This window comes from Muntiacus reevesi, chromosome 2 (genome assembly GCF_963930625.1).
Source record: "Muntiacus reevesi chromosome 2, mMunRee1.1, whole genome shotgun sequence".
NCBI lineage: Eukaryota > Metazoa > Chordata > Mammalia > Artiodactyla > Cervidae > Muntiacus > Muntiacus reevesi.
The window spans coordinates 260946700-260965411 of NC_089250.1; the positions used below are offsets into that span (position 1 = coordinate 260946700).

General features: G+C 54.5%; 1 protein-coding gene across 2 annotated transcripts; it reads right to left on the bottom strand.

Moving 5' to 3' along the window:
* Positions 1 to 5650: 5650 nt before the first annotated feature.
* LRFN1 (leucine rich repeat and fibronectin type III domain containing 1) lies at positions 5651 to 17816 on the bottom strand. Of its 2 annotated transcripts, none has more exons than XM_065926085.1 (5): positions 17745 to 17816; positions 15257 to 15289; positions 12972 to 13026; positions 11115 to 12557; positions 5651 to 7378 (listed from the first exon to the last, which is right to left on the bottom strand). In XM_065926085.1, exons 4-5 carry the CDS (start codon positions 12518 to 12520, stop codon positions 6472 to 6474), a joined length of 2313 nt encoding a protein of 770 aa, XP_065782157.1. In that variant the 5' UTR covers positions 12521 to 12557; positions 12972 to 13026; positions 15257 to 15289; positions 17745 to 17816; the 3' UTR covers positions 5651 to 6471. The 2 variants fall into 2 exon arrangements, with proteins under 2 accessions (XP_065782157.1, XP_065782158.1); XM_065926086.1 differs by lacking the exon at positions 17745 to 17816 and adding an exon at positions 15715 to 16668.
* Positions 17817 to 18712: the final 896 nt, after the last annotated feature.

Sequence of the window (18712 nt, forward strand, 5' to 3'; positions counted from 1 at the left end):
GCCCGGGCAATGGGGAAACTGGGCATCAGTGGGAAACTTCTCATCTCTCCCACAGGAGTCTCAAGAGAGCCTCAAGGCCTGCCACATTCAACATCTTCCACCTTCTCACTTGGGATGTGAATTGTGTCACCAGAAGAGACGTGTGCATCTGAGAACCAGGACCTACTCTCAGCCCATCTGAGACCTCAGACCTTCTTTATGCATTAACCCCAGTCCTGCCTGAAGATATTTCTTCTCACCCCCTTTTAAAAAAATGTGTATTTATTTGGCTGCACTGGTCTTAGTTTCAGCACATGGGATCTTCCAGCTTCATTGCAGCATGCAGGATCCTTAGTTATAGCATGTGAACTCTCAGTTGTGGCATTTGAACTCTTAGTTGTGGCATGTGGGATCTAGTTCCCTGACCAGGAATGGAACCTGGACTCCCTGCATTGGGAGTGCAGAGTCTTAGCCACTAGAACACCAGGAAAGTCCCTCACCCCTTATTTATAGAACTGCAGAAGTAAACTGTAAGGAGTTGGAACATTCTGCAATAAGTGAATCCTTGAATGTGTGTGTATGTGTGTGTGTGTTTCTGTGACTCTGTGAGTGTGGATGTCTGTGTGGTGCAAGCAAAATTCATTACAGGGTGCATATACTTGTGTGTGCCTGCCTTCTGTGACTGTGTGTATATGCATCCAAGCAAGTATCTGCCCAAAACGGAGTCTGAAGATGCGTAACAGCATATTCATGCCCACATGTGTGTAAGTGTATGTGTATTTGTGCACATGTTTATAAGTCTTTCCCTGTTTGTGTGAAATGTGTATCTCTCTTTTCCATGTGTACCTAGGACAGATAGAAGTCTATATCAGGATTCTTTATCCTATAATAGGTGTCAGAAACCAAACTCAAATGGGTAGAACAGAAATGAATGTATTATCATATATAATAAAAAGTGAGTTGGCAGGGCAGTTCTAGGATTCATTCACTTAATAATGTCACTGTGAAACCAGATTCTTTCCACCTCTGTTGACCAACTGTACTCTGGCTACCTCATGATCTCAAAATGGCAGCCATGGCTCCAGCTTTCACACAAACAATATCCTCCAAGTTATAACAAACACCCTAAACATAATGGAGTGAAACAACAAATATCTTATTATGCTCACAGATTCTGTGGATTATGAAATTAGAGAAGGGCTAGTGTGGATCACCTGCCTCTGCAGTGGAAGGGCCATGAAATAAGCTAATTTATGTAAATAATTGAAAACAATTGGCAGAGGTTAAGCCCCATACATACATTTATTGCTGTTATTTTTTTTATTTTAGGATTTTTTTCTTCCCCAGCAGAGAGAAAATTCTTCCATTTGTTCTTTTCCTCCCTGCTTAGTTCACTGATATGAGGATGAGAGACTTGAAGCTGTGGTGGCCATTTTGTGACCATAAGGCAACAAGCCTAGAGTGTGAAACTGTTCTTCTAAAGAAGGTGGAACAAAAGAGTAGGAAAATGGGACATTGAGATAAGAAAACGTTTTGAGTCATGTTAATTAGGTTTTGTTTCTTGCAGCCTAATGTATCTTCAAAAGTCCATCTCTGTATGCCCAGCCAAAATCCAGAAAAAGTGACCAATTATTATTTGAATTTGAATCATGTAAGACAAATCTGAGTTCAGACATGAGTGGTGTAGTTGAAATAAGATTGCAAACCTCTGCTTGGGGATGCCAAGGCCTAAAAAAGAAGTTTTAAACTGGATGTATTTTGGTTCTGCCTGCCCAGAATCCCTGTCTCCTGGTAAAGCTTCTCAATTTTCCTCTGGGGCATGAGCCCCCTTCCTCACTCCCTCATTGGTTGGACACACAACTCAGGTTTGCCCAATCACAGCACTCCATCTCCAGAGTACAAGGACAAGTCTTCCCTTGTAACTCCATGACAGGCTTTGCATAAGCTGTTTCATCTGCTTGGAACATGTCCCCCCTACTCTCCCATCACCACTATGTCTTCATCTAATTTCTCTTCATTCCCTATGTCTCAGTAATATCACTTCCTCCTCCAAAAATTCTTCTGAGTGGTACTCTGGGGTTTCTATTGCTTTTATATACCCAACAAGTTTTACCATCCTACTTTTCTGGTGACTATTTCATTTCAACTGATGAAATTGCCAGTATTCTGCCATTTCTAACCTACAGAACTGGCAATTTCATATGGTTCAACCTAATATTTTTAACTCTCCCCCTCTTTTTCCAGAGCCACACAACCTGAACATGTGACTGCGATCTGGCCAATCAAAGCATTCCATTCCCTTGGATAGCCCAGTCAGTGCAGGGTTGGCATGTGACCCTAGTCAAACCAACCAGACCCCTTCCCTGGGATTTACTTTTATTTAGGACTGGAGGAGATTCTGCCATTTTACCTCTGGACTGTGGTACTAGAAGGATTGAGTCTGTGTCTGTAAATATATAGGCATTTTCCCCACTACATGCAGTGGAAGGGGACACATCTGAGCTGAGACAAGTGGAGAAGAGAAATGAATGGGAAGAGTGTCCTAATGGAGTTGAGTCTTGATTCCAGCCTCTAAGGTCAAATTCCTTATAGTTTTGTCCTTGATTGCCTCCTTCCTAGCTCTACAAGCCAACAAATGCACACTTTTCCACACCTAATCAAGTTAAGCTGACCTCCTTTCACTTGCAGCAAAGACTCTGGCTAATACACTTCCCTGAACCTCTGGGCAGGGTCAGGCAACTCTTCTGTGCTCTGATAGGCTTTCTGTTTCTCCCATCACAGCCCTATTGCCATCTGTCTGTCTGAGCTTCAGGAGGGCAAGGACTGGTGCTTTCTAGGTCACTTTTGGATCTCCAGTGTCCAGTACAGGGCCAGGCACAGAGGAAATGCTCCAACACCCCCCTTGAATGATATCATGCCCTGTCTCACCTAATGTACTATTCCGTAGGTTTAAAGCTCTCAGTTTGGGCAGGGGGGTGGGGGTGGGGGAATGTCACTGCCATTGATAAATACTTCTCTGTTAAATGAAAGGCCTGATGTTACAGAGGAAGGTGGGGGCTATCATTCAAAGGACTGACCCAGGGACCATGTGGGCCCCAAATATGTCAAAGGGTGCATGCCAAGTTCTGAGGTGGCAGTTTCTGATTTTGCTGTGAAGACAGGCACACTGCAGTCAAAGCTGAATTCCTCACAGAAGTCAAGCCAAATACTGCCCCAGTTGAAACCCACAGCTGAGAATAAAATCTTGACTCTTGACCACAGCCCATGAGGCTCAGCAGAAGCTGCTCCCTGCTTGCCTCTCCCACTTGCTCTCCTCTCACTCTCCCCTTTACACCAGTCCAGGCACACTGCCTCCAACACACGAAGCACACTCCTGCCTCAGGGCCTTTGCACATGCTATTCTCTTTGCTAGGAATGCTCCTCCCTGGCTCTTTCCACAGGGGGCTTTTCTCAGCTCCAATATCACCTTCCTTGACCTTCCAGTCTAAAGTAAGTCTCTCACCCAGATGGACATGAGGATACGGAGGCTTGATTGGGGGGAGGGTGAATTGGGAGACTGGGGTTGACACGTGAGCACAGCCATGTATAAAAGAGACAGCTAGTGGGATCTTGCTGCATAGTGCAGGGAGCTCAGCTCAGTGCCCTGCAGTGACCTAGACGGGTGGGATGGGGTGGTGGGAGGTCCAAGAGTGAGGGAATGTATGTATACCTGTAGCTCATTCCCTTTGATGTACAGCAGAGTCTAACACAACACTGTAAAGCAACTATACCCCAAGAAATAAATAAAATAAACCTCTCAGTCATTCCACCCCATCACCTTGGTTTTTTTATTTTTCCGCTGCATCTGCAGCCTACAGGTTGATACCTTTGACCAGGGATCGAACCCTGGCCCCCTGCATTGGGAGTGGGGAAGTCTTAACCACTGGTCCATCAAGTAAGTCCCCCATCAAAATGAGAATGTTTTCATTCTCCATGTGACACTTATTCACTACCACTCATAATTTACTTGCTTGATTACTGTCTCCTGCCTCTAGAAAATAAGCTCCATGGGGTAGGGGTCTCTTGTTTCATCTGTTTTGTTCACTGCGGTATCCTCTGCACAGAGCTAGGTACATAGCACATGCTCAGTAAAGTTTTATCGGGTGGAGCTGAGACAGTACAGTCAGATGGTTAGGTGTGCAGGATAAGAAGGCAGTAAATTCTCCAATCATGGCTCTGCCGTTTACAGACTGCATGGTCTTGGGCAAGCTGCTTACCTGTCTGAACTTGTTTCCTTGTCTAGAAAAGGGGGTGCACAAGGCCTCTCACCTTCTGAGATGGCCCACACTCTGTGGAGTGTGTTTCCCTCTAAGCAAATCAACTTACCTAGCCTAAAATAAATAAGAGGGTGCACACACCGCACGCATCTGTTTTGGAGTATAGACGTGATCACGCTTTCTGAGTAAGTCCGTTTTGTGCTCTGTGCCAGGACTGAGCTGCACGCTCTATTCATGCTTCAGGGAGGGTTTGTGAGCACCAAGGCTGGTGTGTGGGAAGCCCTCGGTACCCTGGAGTCGTGATGACTGAGATAGATAAGTGCGGCTGGGCCGCTGGGTGATGCCGGCCTGTGATTCTCTGGTGCCTCTGTCCTTGCTGCCTCCCACCGTCTGCCCAGATCCATCCCCCTCCCTCCTGCTCCGTTGCTATTTCTGTCTTTCTCTCCTCCTCCCCAGGCCTCAGGAGGCTCCTGGTTGGCATGAAGCCTTCTTCCTTCTTCCCCAGGATCAGAAAAGTTTTCACTGCAGGACCCATCCACCCTCCCCCAAAAAACTTCCCTTCCCCAGCCACAGCCCACACCCTTGTCTGAGAAACCCTCTCCCACCCCATGCCAACCTCTGTGCCCTCAAGCAGACCCCTTCTCTACCTCCTAAAATCCCTCAGGTTCCAGGCAGCATGACCCATGAGTCCTTTCCCATGTCCCTTCTCCCACCAGGCTGGCTTTCGATATCCAGGCTCAGTTAATTAAGGTCCTCGAGGCCATTCCCCAGCCTCCAGACACAAACATCAGAGGTTACATTTTGTAGTAGAGTGGAACAGATACTGAGGTCAAACTGCCAACTTCTTCACCAGGGGAGCATTGGGCAAGTGACTTCACTTCTCCCTGGTGTAGATTCCTGTCTGTAAAATGGGGCCAAGTGTATCGACCCCCAACAGCTGTCGGACCTCAGAGAGATGAGCTGTGCTTAGCACAATGCCTATGTGGAAAATGAACACTCCCTAGTTGCTCGGCACTAGAGGCTCAGAAGGCTGCCTGCCCTTTTAAATCCCGTTTGTTACCTTCTGGTTATGCGACCTGTAACAAGTTGCTTTACTTCTGGACCCGTTTTCTCATCTATAAGATGGAGTCAAGGTACTGATGTCCTAGGGTTGTTGTGAGGATTAAACAATTTAAGTGCTTGGCAATAGTAAGCACTCATTAAACCTTAGCTATTGTTTCTGTTTTTCATGTATTATTCCCCACCTCTAAGTCTCTCTAAGGGTAGGAAACTGCAAATCCCCCTGGTCGCAGTCAGCAGTCCTACCTTTAGTTTCACTAACGTCCTAGAGCTGTAATCTAGGCCACGCCCCCCCAACCTCCCAAGGCACGTGAACACACACAGAGGTCAGCAGAGCGGCCTCAGACACAGAAAAAAGTTTAATTCTCCTGCGGCGGAGGGTCCCGGCTCCGGTAGCGAGGGGGATTTGGTTTTGGATTTTGTTTCCTCTGGGGATTTCACTTGGGAGTAAGAGGAAGGAGTCGGGGAGAGTCTGGTCCTTCCGGTGGGACCTGCCCGGGAGAATTGTGTACTGGGGGAGATAATCTGGTGAGACAAGGAGGCTGGACGCCATACGGGAGAACAAACGACGGGACAGAGAAAAGAGAGACGAATAGGGAAGGACGGAAGACAGAGAAGACAGAGGGCGGGACAGAGACAAACGAGGGGGACAGAGAAAAGGGAACCCCAAGCCAGACCCGACGACGGGACCAGGGAGTTGAATGGGGTTGGGGGAGGGGGGCTTTGGAGGCCGCCGCGGGACAGAATAGGATCTAGTCCAGCCAGATACGTGAAATGGGCCCCTCGCCCCTGCCCCGGGTCCCGGGCGGGGGGAGGGGGCTCGTGTCTCAGTGCTGCAGTGTCGGGGGGGCCCTGCCCCTCCCCGCGCTTCGCTGTGTAAGGCACCGGCTCCAGCGAGGTCCGCGAGCGCGCGGGGGGAGGGGCAGGAGGGGGGCTCGGCGTCCACGGGGGAGGGGAGCCCGGCGGCCCGCCCTCAAACCCCGCTGAGCGCGGGGTCGTGGCCTCGGGCCACCGCCCAGGCAGCCCGCGCCCCGCTCCGGGGAGAAGGGTGCTTCTCGCCTCCAGTCCGGCGACGTGTTGGCTCGGCGCTTTCACCCCCGAATCCTGCCCTAAACGTCAGAGCGGCTGGGCGTTTGTCCGCGGCACCCAGGCGTCCCGGCGCCCGCCCGCCCGCCGCTCACACGGTACTTTCCAGCATCCACTCGGTGCTGGTAAAGGCCAGGCGCGCCCTGGCGGAGCCCAGGCCCAGGTCTCCGTCCTCCCCGGCCGCGCCCCCTCCGGCCCCGTCCAGGTGCGGCGTGGACCGGTGGCGCTTTGTCCGCCGGGCGCGGCGCGGGTAACTGTGGCTCTGGAAGAGCGCCCCGTAGTCCCCGTCGAACGAATAACGCTGCTGAGGCCTCGGCCGGGCCGGGGCTCCCCCAGGAACCAGAGCTAAAGTGGGGGGCGGTGAAGCCGGCGGTCCCAGGGCCCCGGAACGGCTCCTCCGAGGGCCCGCCGCGGCCCGGGACTCCTCCCCGGAGGTTTCCTCGGATGGCAGCAGGCACAGCGAGGTGGCCGAGCCGCCCAGGGAACGTCCAAGGACCGCCTCCGTTTCCGCGGAAGCCAGGTCGGCCGCCGCGGCCTTCGCCTCGACGGCCGCCGCCGCAGCCGCCGGAGCCGCCACCTCGCGCAGCGCCTCATAGCGGTCGGGCGCCGGCGGGGGCGGGGCCTGCGTTGCGCCTGCGCCGTTGGTCTGCGAGCACACGTGGCTGACCCGCGGAGGCGACCTGGAGGTGCCCTTGACTCGGCGGCCATCCCCATCGCCGTAGACCTTGTAGCGGATCATGAGCAGAACGATGAAAACGAGGACGGAGGCGACAATGACACCCCCGATGGCGATGATCATGGTGCCGCCCAAGAAATGGGCCCTCAGCGGGCGGCAGGGTGCCGGATCCCCAGCGGTAGTAAACTGCACGCAGCCCACCACTCGGGTGGCCGGCAGTGCCGTGGCCCCATCGTCGTAGACGGCCAGCACGCACAGGTCGTAGGCGCGGCCCGCTGCCAGATCATTCACCAGGAAGGTCTGGCTGGTGGATGGGATCATCCTGCAGGAGGGGGCGGGATCAGCGCCGGGTTAGCTCCACTCTGAACCAGGCTGCTTCCCTTGCATGTCCCCACCACCCGTGGGGACCTATCCATGCCTCCCTGCCAGTGTCTCACCCCTACTGGGACAACAGCAGCCACTGAAGCACCAAATCCCCATCCTCTCAGGACCTTTGGTGTAGGCCACGCCCCTTATCTGCATGCCCCACCGTCAGACCCACTCCTCACCCGTGTCTCTCCTCATCTATATATCCTGGCCCCTGCCAGGAAGGAATGCTACAGCTTTTATGCCCTGCTCTCAAGGGGCTTGCTCCCTAGCAATGGCTCATTCCTACTGGGACAAGTGCCATTCAAGCGCTCTTATCTACATATTCCCACCCTTTAAGGGGATGGATGCTACAGGCCATGCCCCCTTACCTGCAAGCATCACTCTCACTGGACTAGCAGGTTACCTCATACTCCCAGTCTTACTCCTACTGGGACACTGGATGCTCTTCTAGTTTCTCTCTTCTACATGTTCCTGCCCCTTCAAGGAAACCATGATACAGACCACTCCCCCTCATCTGCATATCCCACCCTTGGGTATACATACACCTCTCCTAGAAGCATCTATCTTATCAGACAATTTCCAAGTCCCTCCACTACATATTCCTGCCCACCAAGGGGCCAGGGCTAAAGGCCACTTCCCTTTTGATTGACAAGTGCCTTCCAAACCACACCCCACAATGGCCCAGGGGAGATGGTTCCCCTACTGGGCCTAGGACCATGTCCACTCTTTGCATGTCACGCACTGTACCCAGGTATGTGCACGTCCTGCCCTATTATACCTGAAGTCACTACACCATGCCCCCAGGTAAGTTTCATCCATAACTGGGGCAAATGTAGCCAAGAAAGCATGCCCCTTTCTTGCCATGGACCCCTGCCCTCAAACAAGTGGCAGTGTAGAGAAGTGGCAGTGACAAAGTATAATAATACTTTGTCAGAGTAAGCTGACAAAGCCTGAGAGCCACAATGCCAGAGTTTGCGTTTCTTTACTGCTGCTTGCTAGCTCTGTAACCTCAGGCAAGTTTCCTAACCTCTCTGTGTCTCATTTCCCCCACTGAGGTTATTAAGAATTCCTACCCCATAGAAATGGTGTGAAGTATGATGAGTTAACATCCCCAAAGCCTGGCACTTAATAATTTCATTAACAGCCGGCATCCCACCCGATGCTGGCTTTGCTGTGGCTCACACTCTCCTACCAGTTGCTTTCCTCCCCGTCTATAAGAACCATTCCCCCTGGGCCTTGCCTCTCTTCTGTTGGGCACATCCCTTCCATGCTCGATGTTGGCTAAGCTGGGACTGCCACACCCACACAGATTTGCATGCACTCAATCTCACAGGCTCTCCTCTCCCACAGAGCTCTTAGCAGGTCATCAGAGACATGAACCGCCTCTTCAACTCATCTGCGTGGGGACAATACTGCAGGAGCACCACCTCCTCTAAAGGCCATGCCCCCACCTCCTCAGGCCTCTTACCTCTCAGAAGCATCCCCTTTCCTCCAGCCACACCACCTTCTGGTCCTGAAACCCACCTCAGTTCCTCCACCTCCAGAAGTCTCCGCCATCACCAAGAGCCATCCTCCCCCCAAAAGACTACACATCAGGGGCCCACCACCTCTCCAACTCTCCCCCTGCCTGCCATTTCCCAGACCACTGCCCCCCTACCAACTCCATCCAACCTTGGGCCCCTGGCTCTAAGTCTTCCTCTTCCTCTCGTCTTCCCTCTCAAAGAGTCTTGGGCTCCTTTTGCTCCTTCCCCTAAAATAACCAGTTGCTAGGGATTCCCCCCTTTTCAAGGACAGAAGCTGGCTCCTTAAGAAAGCTTGAGCCCATGTGTCTCTAATTGGCTGTAAGGCCCAAGCAAGCCGCAGAGCAGGCTTCTGGTTGGTTGTCACCTCCTCCCATGGCAGCAGTGAGGGAGTTAACCCCTGCAGTGCTGCAGCATAGGCGCCTGCAACGAGGGACAGAGGACTGGGACTGTGTCGCCCTGAGGGGAAGGGAAGAGTCCTAGGGTCTGTTGCCCAGTTGGAGACAGAGGGCCATCAACATCTGCAGAAATGCTGGGTCTGGGGGCCCATGAACCTCCCTCTACCCCGCCATGTAGTGACCACGGGTTAGAGAGAGAAGGAAAAAGAGAGAGAGGTGGAGAATCACAGAAACCAGGAGCTGTTTACACAAATCTATTATCCCTCTCCCCTAATCCCAGCCTAGCAAACTAGTCACCTGATAAAGAAGTGTTCAATGTAAAAAGGGTAGAATTGGGAGTTAGAAGGGTAAGAGCTGGAATCTTGGTTCTGTCTCTTTCTGTGTGACCTTGAACAAGTGACTTCTCCCACTAAGCCTCAGTTTCCCTGTCTATAAAATGGGAGGGGGGATCATAGCTGCCTCACAGTGAAGTTGGGAAGGTCAAATGGAGTAGTACCCTTTGGTAGTACCTTATAAAAGTTTTTGTTTTGTCCATTTGTTTGCCCTAATGTTTTTAAGACTGGGCCAGTGTCTTATCCATCTCAGTAAGCCCAGGGCCCAGCATGAAACTGGCACAAAGTAGGCATTTATTCAGTGGTGACCAAATTCAAAACGAGAAGAAAATGAGCATGACAGAGACAAGAGAAAAGGAAGGCATCACCTCATTCAACCAACGATGGGAAAGCACCAACTGTGTGCCAGGACCATGGCCAAGAGAATTGGGTGAGGTGAAGATGGAAGCCAAGAGGCAGGCTTCTTGGCGTGGGTCTAAGCACCCACAAGATCAGGAGCTGCCCACAGGTGGGAAAATGGCTCCACCCTCTCTGGAGCACCCAAGGTATGTCATACAAAGGATTAAACATTCAGCAAGCACTCTGCAATGTGCCAGAGCCAGGACAAAGCAGAGATATGCACAGAGCCCACAACCGCTGAGCAAACGCCTGCTGTATGCCAGGTCAATTGCTGTGAGCCACACTCCCGAGATGGAGAGACAAGGCAAAGCCAAGACTAAAATTCATCATATACTCTCTGCCTCCTTCCTCTGGGCTGTGAGCTCCCTAGGGCAGGGCTTGGCCTCTTGGTCTCCTTGTGTCTCTCCCACCCAGCTGAGGTTCTGGCGCATAGCAGGGGCTTAGTTCCTCATGAGAACAGGAAGGAGAGAAGGTACAGAGAGACAGACAGAAGTGAGAGCAAGAGAAAATCAGAGATGATGGGGGGAAAGTACCTTTTTAACATCGGCCTACACCCTAGGGATCTGTCCATGCCAAGGCAATGACTTCTAACTCAATGGATGGTGGAAACAACTTACATCCTTTTCTCATACTTTGTTTCTATATTGTACCCAATGTATTGATACAGTAGCCTTGTGATTTCTAAATATAAATGCAACTGTAACTATAGATGTGTGAGTATGTTTCCTGCTCTAAGAATGTCTAGGTGACAAGGTAGATGATCAGACAGCTTTGGTGAGCAGTGATGTAGACCCTGGGCCCCATGAGAGCAGGGACCATGCTGGGTGCATTCATGGTGATAAATCGCTCATGTGGGTGCTCCAGGATTTGCAAGATGTGTGAAAAACAAAGATAAGAAATAGAAAGAGAAGGAAATAGGGCAAATGGGAGCCACAAACCACTCTACAAGCCCCTCTAGAACCCCAGCTGAGCAAGAAGGCCGAGGGAGGCGGAGGGAGGGCCCCTGAGGCAGGAGGAGGTCCGGGGACTCTAACACCCACCTGTAGACAAGGGAGTCGTCTGCGGAACTGTTGTACTGCACCTGGTACATGCGGATGCCAGGCACAGGTCTCTGGGCCGGCCAGCGGATGAGCACAGAGCTGGAGGTGAGCTCCGCCGCCACGAGTCGGCGCTCAGCCGCCGACTCATTGGCTCCAGGTCGGCCAGGCGTGGCGATGTCCGAGGAGCCAGGCTCCGTGAGAGGCGGCGGGGCAGCAGGCGGGGGCGCCATCAGAGGCAGAGGCACGACGCACACCTCCACCGGTGCGGTGGCTTCCCCGGCGGCGTTGGAGGCGATGCAAGTGAACGTGCCGCTGTCCCGCAAGGTGGTGATGGTCACATCCAGGGTCCCATCCCCCCGGACCCGGGTCCGGCTCGAGTTCCCCAGCAGGCGCCCGTCGGGTGCCACCCAGTGCACCACGGGCTCAGGGTCCCCCACGGCGCGGCACCGCAGGCTGACCGCCTGGCCCTCCACCACCAGGGCCCGGCCGCCCGCCTGCCGCGTGATTAGCGGAGGCTCACACAGAAACTCCTCCTCGGGGATGGACCAGAAGTAGCGATCGGTGAGGTGCTCCGGCGTGGCACACGTCTCCAGGTCGTCCTCCCTGGTCAGCCGCCGCAGCCACAGCAGCTCACAGTTGCAGTGCAGGGGGTTGCCGCCGAAGCTGACCGTGAGCGGCGTGGGCGGCTTGGGTCCCGGACCTTGGGACCGCAGGAAGAGCCCATCAGGGGGCAGTTTATGCAGGCGGTTGGAGGTCATGTCCAGGCGAACCAGTTTGTGAAGCTGCACAAAGGTCCCTTCGGCGATGTGGTCGATGAGGTTGTGGTCCAGCGTGAGGGTGTTCAGGTTCACCATCTGGCCCACGGCCTCCCAGGGCAGGGCCTCCAGGTTATTGTAGGACAGATCCAGGTCCTCCACGGTGGACAGGAAGGCGTCGAAAGCGGCCGACTCCACCCGGCGGATCTGGTTGTTGCCCAGGATCAGGTGGCGGAGGTTGCCCAAACCCCGGAGCTGGTCACCTCGGACCTCTGCCAGCCGGTTGCTGTCGAGGTGCAGGGCGCGGAGGGCGCGCAGGTCCGCAAAGGCGCCGGCCGCCACCTGGCCAATGGTGTTCCGGGAGAGGGTGAGGTGTACCAGGCTGGTCATGTTGGCGAAGTCTCGGCGGCGGATGGCCGCGATAAAGTTGTCGGTGAGCCGCAGCTCCACCACGCGCCGGTCGATAGCCGGCGGCACGAAGAGCAAGCCGGTCTTGGCGCACAGCATGGTCAGCGTGGGCGCCACGTTCTGGCAGATGCAGCGGCCAGGGCAGGGCTGGCCCCGTGATGCCCCTGCCCAGAGAAGCAGCAAAAAGGGCAGGGCAGTAGGCGGCAGCGAGAGGAGCGCTGAGGAGAAGGGGCCCGGAGCCATGGTGCAGGGGGGAGGCAGGAGGAGCTGGAGGTGAGATCTGCAAGGAAGGAGAAGGATCAGCCAGGCGTAGGGCTTGACCACTTGCCTGGCCACCCTGGGATGTCCCGCTCGGAGTCTGCCCCACATCCATCCCTTCCTGACAACTGGGTCCTGTAGGACGGTGACAGAACTGACCATCAACTGGCATGCACTTGTGAACAGATCAGGTCACTTCCATGCTGCTTGGTAAATTACCACTCCCCCACCTCTGAGTTTCTAACCCCCCACCTCTGCCCCTCTTCCAGGAGCTCCCAGACCTCTCATGACCTCTCAACCAGAGGGATGACATCTGGCCTGGCCTGCGCCTTCTGGTACCCACAAAATATTTTGAAAAATCACTGCTGACTAGGGTTTAAAGTCATGGATTTCAAAGCCATACTCCCTGGGTTCAAATCCCAACTCTGACACTTACTAGCTGTGTGATCTCGGGCAAGTGTCTGAACCTCTCTGAATCTCGGTTTCTTCATCTGTAAAATGGAGACAAAAACAGGCCTTACCTCTGTGAGGATGAACTGGATTAATGAGCATAGTATACTCAGAACAGTGCCTTGCACGTAAAATGTGTCCAATACATGTTAGTGTATAACTATTATTATCATCATCATCAAGTGTCCAGTAGGTGCCATGCATAGAAATGTTCACTATTATTAAGAGCAAGGGCTTTGAAATCAAATAGACTCGGGTTCAAGTCCTGGCTCCCCCAACTTGCTAACTCTGTGACCCCAAACCAATGATTTTCCCGAGCTAGGCCATAATTTCCTGATTTGTAAAGTGGTCTGATAATTGTACTATCGTCATTGGGTTGTTGCAAGAGTTCAGTGAGCTCATTCATAGGGGTCATGGAGCATAGGGCCAGGCACACAGTACATATTCAATAAATGTTAAGGGTAACAACCCCCCCACCTTTGGCAGTGGGGAGGGGGGATTGTACTCAAGGTGGGAGGGGCTGAGAAAAGAGCAGTCTCCCTGCTCTTCCGTCTTGGGAAGTCCTTCTCTGAGCCCGGTTTCCTTCTGGCCTCTGCTGAGGGCCCAAGCAGGGAGCAGACTTTCATGCTCACATTAATGGATACAACACAAGGCCCCATACATGCCTACACACACACACACACACACACACACACACACACACACACACACACACACACACACACACAGAATGTGCCTCTGCTCCAGGCAAAACCTTCCGGCTGGGATTCCCCCTGCGGCAGCTGCAACCCACGACATGTCAGTTCCCATCACAACATGGGGTGGGTGGGGGGTGAAGAGGAAAGGATGGGAAGGGGGTGTCCCTGACACTGTTTTCACCCCACCCCATGCCCCAGTCCCTGCTGGCCCACCTCCCAGGAATCTGCAGTTTGGGGCTGTGGCCTCATGTGGCCCTGATCCTTCAGCCCACAGGCAGAGGGGGACTGTGGATGCAGAGAAGGGACCAAGAGAGTCAGAGAGAGAGAAGAGACAGAGAGAGAAAAGGGGGAGGGAGGGATGAACTGGCAGACAAAGAGACAGATTCAGAGAGAGACAGAAAGAGAGAGACAAAGAGACAACAAGAGAAAGAATCTGAAAGACAGGTGAAGAGACAGGGAGCAAGTCGGAGGCAAAGAGAGAAAAACTGAGTGGAGACCCATACAGAAAAGAGAGACTGAGACATTGAGATGAAGAGAGGGAGAGACAGGAAGAGAAAATAAGAGTGTTACACAGATGAAGACCAGAAGAAAGAGACTGAGGGGGCTGAAAAAAGAAAAAGAGGCAAAGTCAGAGCATCTCTTCATCTCTGAGCGGCCCCCCCCCACCACCACTAACTGTCATGCACTCCCTCTGGGACATTGCTCTACATCCGACAGAAAATCCTGGCCTGGGAGGTGGCCAGAAGTAGGAGGCGCAGCTCTGCACCTACGTGGCTGTAAGCTCTCTGGGGCTCAGAACCACTATCTATGAACCAGAAGGCCCACAGCCAGGGTGGGACTCAAGTTGAAACAGTGTAATACTAACAATGAAAACAGCTAACATTTATTGAGAGGCAGTATGGCATTGCCCACAGAATCTGGCCCCCAGCTGCCCAGGTTCACACCCCAATTCCCTGCCATGTGACTTCCCCTCTTTGGGCCTCAGTGTGTCCATCTGTCAAATGGGGATGATAGCACCTACCTCATAGGATTATTGTGAGGATTAAATGAGATAATCCACTGTAACATACTTAAAATAGTTGCTGATGGAGTAAACACTATATAAACGTTAACAGCTGCTGTTAAATGATCATTTGCTCTGGCTCTCTCTCAGCCACCAGTAGGTCTGATTATCAGGAGATGTCCCCACATATATGCACATACACACACAAAATGGTAAACCATATCCACGCCACCATCCAAATGCAGGGTCATTTCATGTCAGGAAACTCTTGCCTCCTTTACTAACATGAAGAAACTTCCCTTTTCTGACCACTTTACTCAGCCTAAAAGGTGATACCTCCAGGCCTGAGACCCCACCTACCACCCACGCCATCGTTCTACGAAGCTCTTACCCAAACAAGACATTCCTGACCTTGTCACCAATCCCCAGCCTGGGGGGCACCTGGCCCATCAGGACACTGCTATACTTGCCACTAAAATTCATACAAGGCAGCACTCCAGGCCTCTGACTCTCTCAGAGTAAACCCAATCACTTCACATCTCTCTCCCCAGCCTGAGGGACCCCACTCACCTCTCTTCAGGCAGTCAGGGCCTGGGCCAGTACCTGCAAAGCAACAAAAGCACACTGTTAGCATACTTCTGGCTCCTCTCCCAAGACCCTCCTCAGAGACCATCTCAGCCCAGGAAGCCCCTGCCGTGATCACTCTCTCAGCCCTCCTGCTGTAGGTTCTGCAGGGTCTCAGGTGGACCCTGGAAGTCACCTCTGGAAATCAAGGAGTCTAAGCCCCAGGCTGTTCACCTTCCAAATCCCCAGAGTCTAGGACTTTAGTCCTTTGTCCTCTGGGGGCTCAAGAGGCCGAGATCCCCATCCTCCCCCTCCCTTGGACCCAAGAGTCCAGGTCTCAGTTCCCTCCTTCCTCAAGATCCAGGAATCTGGTCCCTCAGCTCTCTATCTCCTTCAAACCCAGGATGCTAGGCTCCCAGCCTCCTCCTTCCAGAATTCACATCCCAGTCCCCAACTTCAAAGACCTGAACAGTAGCAGGAGCTGGGGGAGGATCAGAAGTTCCCATCTTCGCCATCAGACCATGGTCACCCCAACACATGTGGACATGCCAAAACCCACATGGGCCCACAACTCATGACTCTGTATCTGAATTCCCATGGACACAGCAGCATGATATGTGTGCCCCCGCCCTCTGAAGGCTCTTGGACCAGCATGTGGACACACTTGTGTCCATGGATCCCAGCATACCACAGGTCATGCCACGTGGGCCCCCATCTCACTGGGCCCATAAGTGGGGTCAGCCTATGTCAAGGACACAGGCACATGTGCACATATCATCCTGCATGTATGTATTTGAACATACACAACCCCACTCTTCAGATACCAATACAAATGCGCAAATGGACTCAGAGTAGACACAGACCCTCGAGGTTGACACACCTGCACACAACCACACATACAACATTGCCTTTTCCCTTGCACACTCACACACAGAGGCACACACACAACTGTGAAACCCATGTGTCCCCTGGTGCATGCATCTATAGCAAAGCTACCCTTGCACACTCACCAACACACATGTAACAGATGCTCACTCACACAAAGATACACAGGTGCACGCTCTTAAATACCCAACACACTCATACAACTTCATGTACCCCTAGTATGCACGGTCACAAAGCTGGTACATTCCCACACCAACAGATGCACAAATGCACACACTAGCCTATACACACCTCACACACATGCACAGAACCACAACAGGAACAGACACTGACAAGGCTGATAACACACTCCAAAAAGCACATAGGTACAAAAAGATCCACCTTTGCACAGACACTCAGAGATGTTCACTCATAACAGCACATGCTCACATAACTGCCCTGTGAGGGATTTACACACTTACAAATACACACAAAATATTGAACCCCACTGGCAGAGTCAACAGATAGGCAGAGAACCACACTCACACACAGTCATGGACACACATCCCTCCCAGCCCTGAGGCACCCCCGCCCCACCTACTTCCCAGGCCAAGGAAACCCTAACACCCGTCCCTCCCAGCACACCCCCTTCCCCAGCCAGGTCAGAGTTCAGAGGGCTGGGGGCCTGAGCTGAGGAGCACCTGGTCAGAGGCAATCCTCCCACCAGCAGCCCAAAGGTCCCCAGGCCGGCCATCTGGATGTGGGCACCTCCAGCCCCATCTGCAGAGATCTGGCCGGGAGGGGACTGGGGTGGGACGGGTGGGAGAGGGCCGGGTCTGCGTCCCTCCCTCGGGCCCATCTGTCCACCCCTCGGCCTCTCATCCCTCCATCTGTCCACCTACCGGCTGCCCATCCCCCCCACCCAGCCACCAGGAAGGGGAAGACATGGCCGTCTCCCCCAAGGACCGCCGAGGACCCCCCCCCCAGTTGACATGGACCGAGGGAGCGGCAAACTCCCCTCCCCCAAACCCACACCGAGGCCCCACAAGGCGCTGAGCCCCAGCCCCCCACCCCCCACCCCGCCGGGAACCTGCCATGGACGCACAGACACACACCCTTGGAGACATACAACCCGCAGACACACACACACACACACACACACACAAATGGACACCCGAGCGGGCACACCCGGCTACACAGACCCTGGGGTGGACATCCAATCCGGACACAAACACCCAACGCAGCTAACCGCGGGAACACACTCACGCGGGGGGAGGGGAGGGGGGAGAACCCACACCTGGGCACACAACCCACGCACACACACCTGCACACAGCCCCTCCGATGGGCGCGCGACAGCCCCCCAGACACACAGCCGAAGGGGCAGCCACCCGGGGGGACACACACGCACGGCCGGACACAGCACCTCGGCTCGACACCCGGCACACACCCGGATGGCCACACAAGCAGGGCGCCGCACACGCCGGCGCCGGGCACACACAGGGCCGCGCGAGCGCACGCCGGGCCCGCCGCAGGGCCGCGGACACACACTCACACGCTCGCACGCTCACACCCGCGCTCACACCGGCGCCCCCGCCCGCCGCCTCCCCGGCCGCTGCGGGCCGAGCTCACCCAGCCCGGGGGGGCCCCGGGCCCGGCCCCGCCGCCGCCGCCTCGCTCCGCGCCATGGTGGGGGGAGGGCCGGGGGAGGGGGCGCGGTGCCGCGGGGCCGCCTCCCTCCCGCCTCCCGCCCTCCCTCCCGAGCCGCCGCCGAGCTCCGCCCTCCGCGCCGCCCGCCGCCCGAGCCCCGCCGCCGCCACCGCCGCAAGGGGGGAGGGGGCGCAGACCCGAGGGGCCGGGCGCGGCGGCCGCAAGCCCCCGACCCCCGCCCCGGGGTCCTCCGCAGACCCCTCTCCACTGCGGAGCCGCCGGCCCGCCCCCAACCCCTCCCCAGCCCCACCTCCAGCCCAGCCGGCTTCCCCGGAGACCACCAGACCACGCCCCGACTGGCATGGGGACCCTTGCAGCCCCAATGAAGAGCTCGGATCTTGTCCCGATACCCAGGGGGACTCCAGATCACGTCTTACCGCCTTTGAGAACCCAGACCATGTTTCTCAGCCACGTCCTGGACCACAAGCCACGTCCTGCTCTCCTTGGCGACCTCAGACTCGGCCCCACACCCATCAGGGACCCTAGACCAGACCTCCCAATCTAGGGGGGCCCCAGACCGTATCTCAGCATCCAAGAGGGTCCCTAAATCATACCTCAACATTCAGGTGGACCCCCAGACCACACCTCATCCCTCAGGGACCCCAGATCACCCTAACATCCAAAGTGGATCCAGACCCTATGTCAACATCTGGGGAGACCCCAGATCATGCCTCACTCCCTTGGGGGACCCAAACCATGTTCCATAGCTGCTCAGGACCACAGACCATATCGCACTCCTTCCTGAGGACCCTCTATGCCCCTCTGCCCTCAAACAATTCTCTGCCCCCTAGTAGAGATTCTAGACCATATCTAACGTCTAGGGGTGCCAAATGTAACTCTTTTACTCATGGGAGACCCTGGACTTTTCCAGTTACCCCCATTAGATCCCA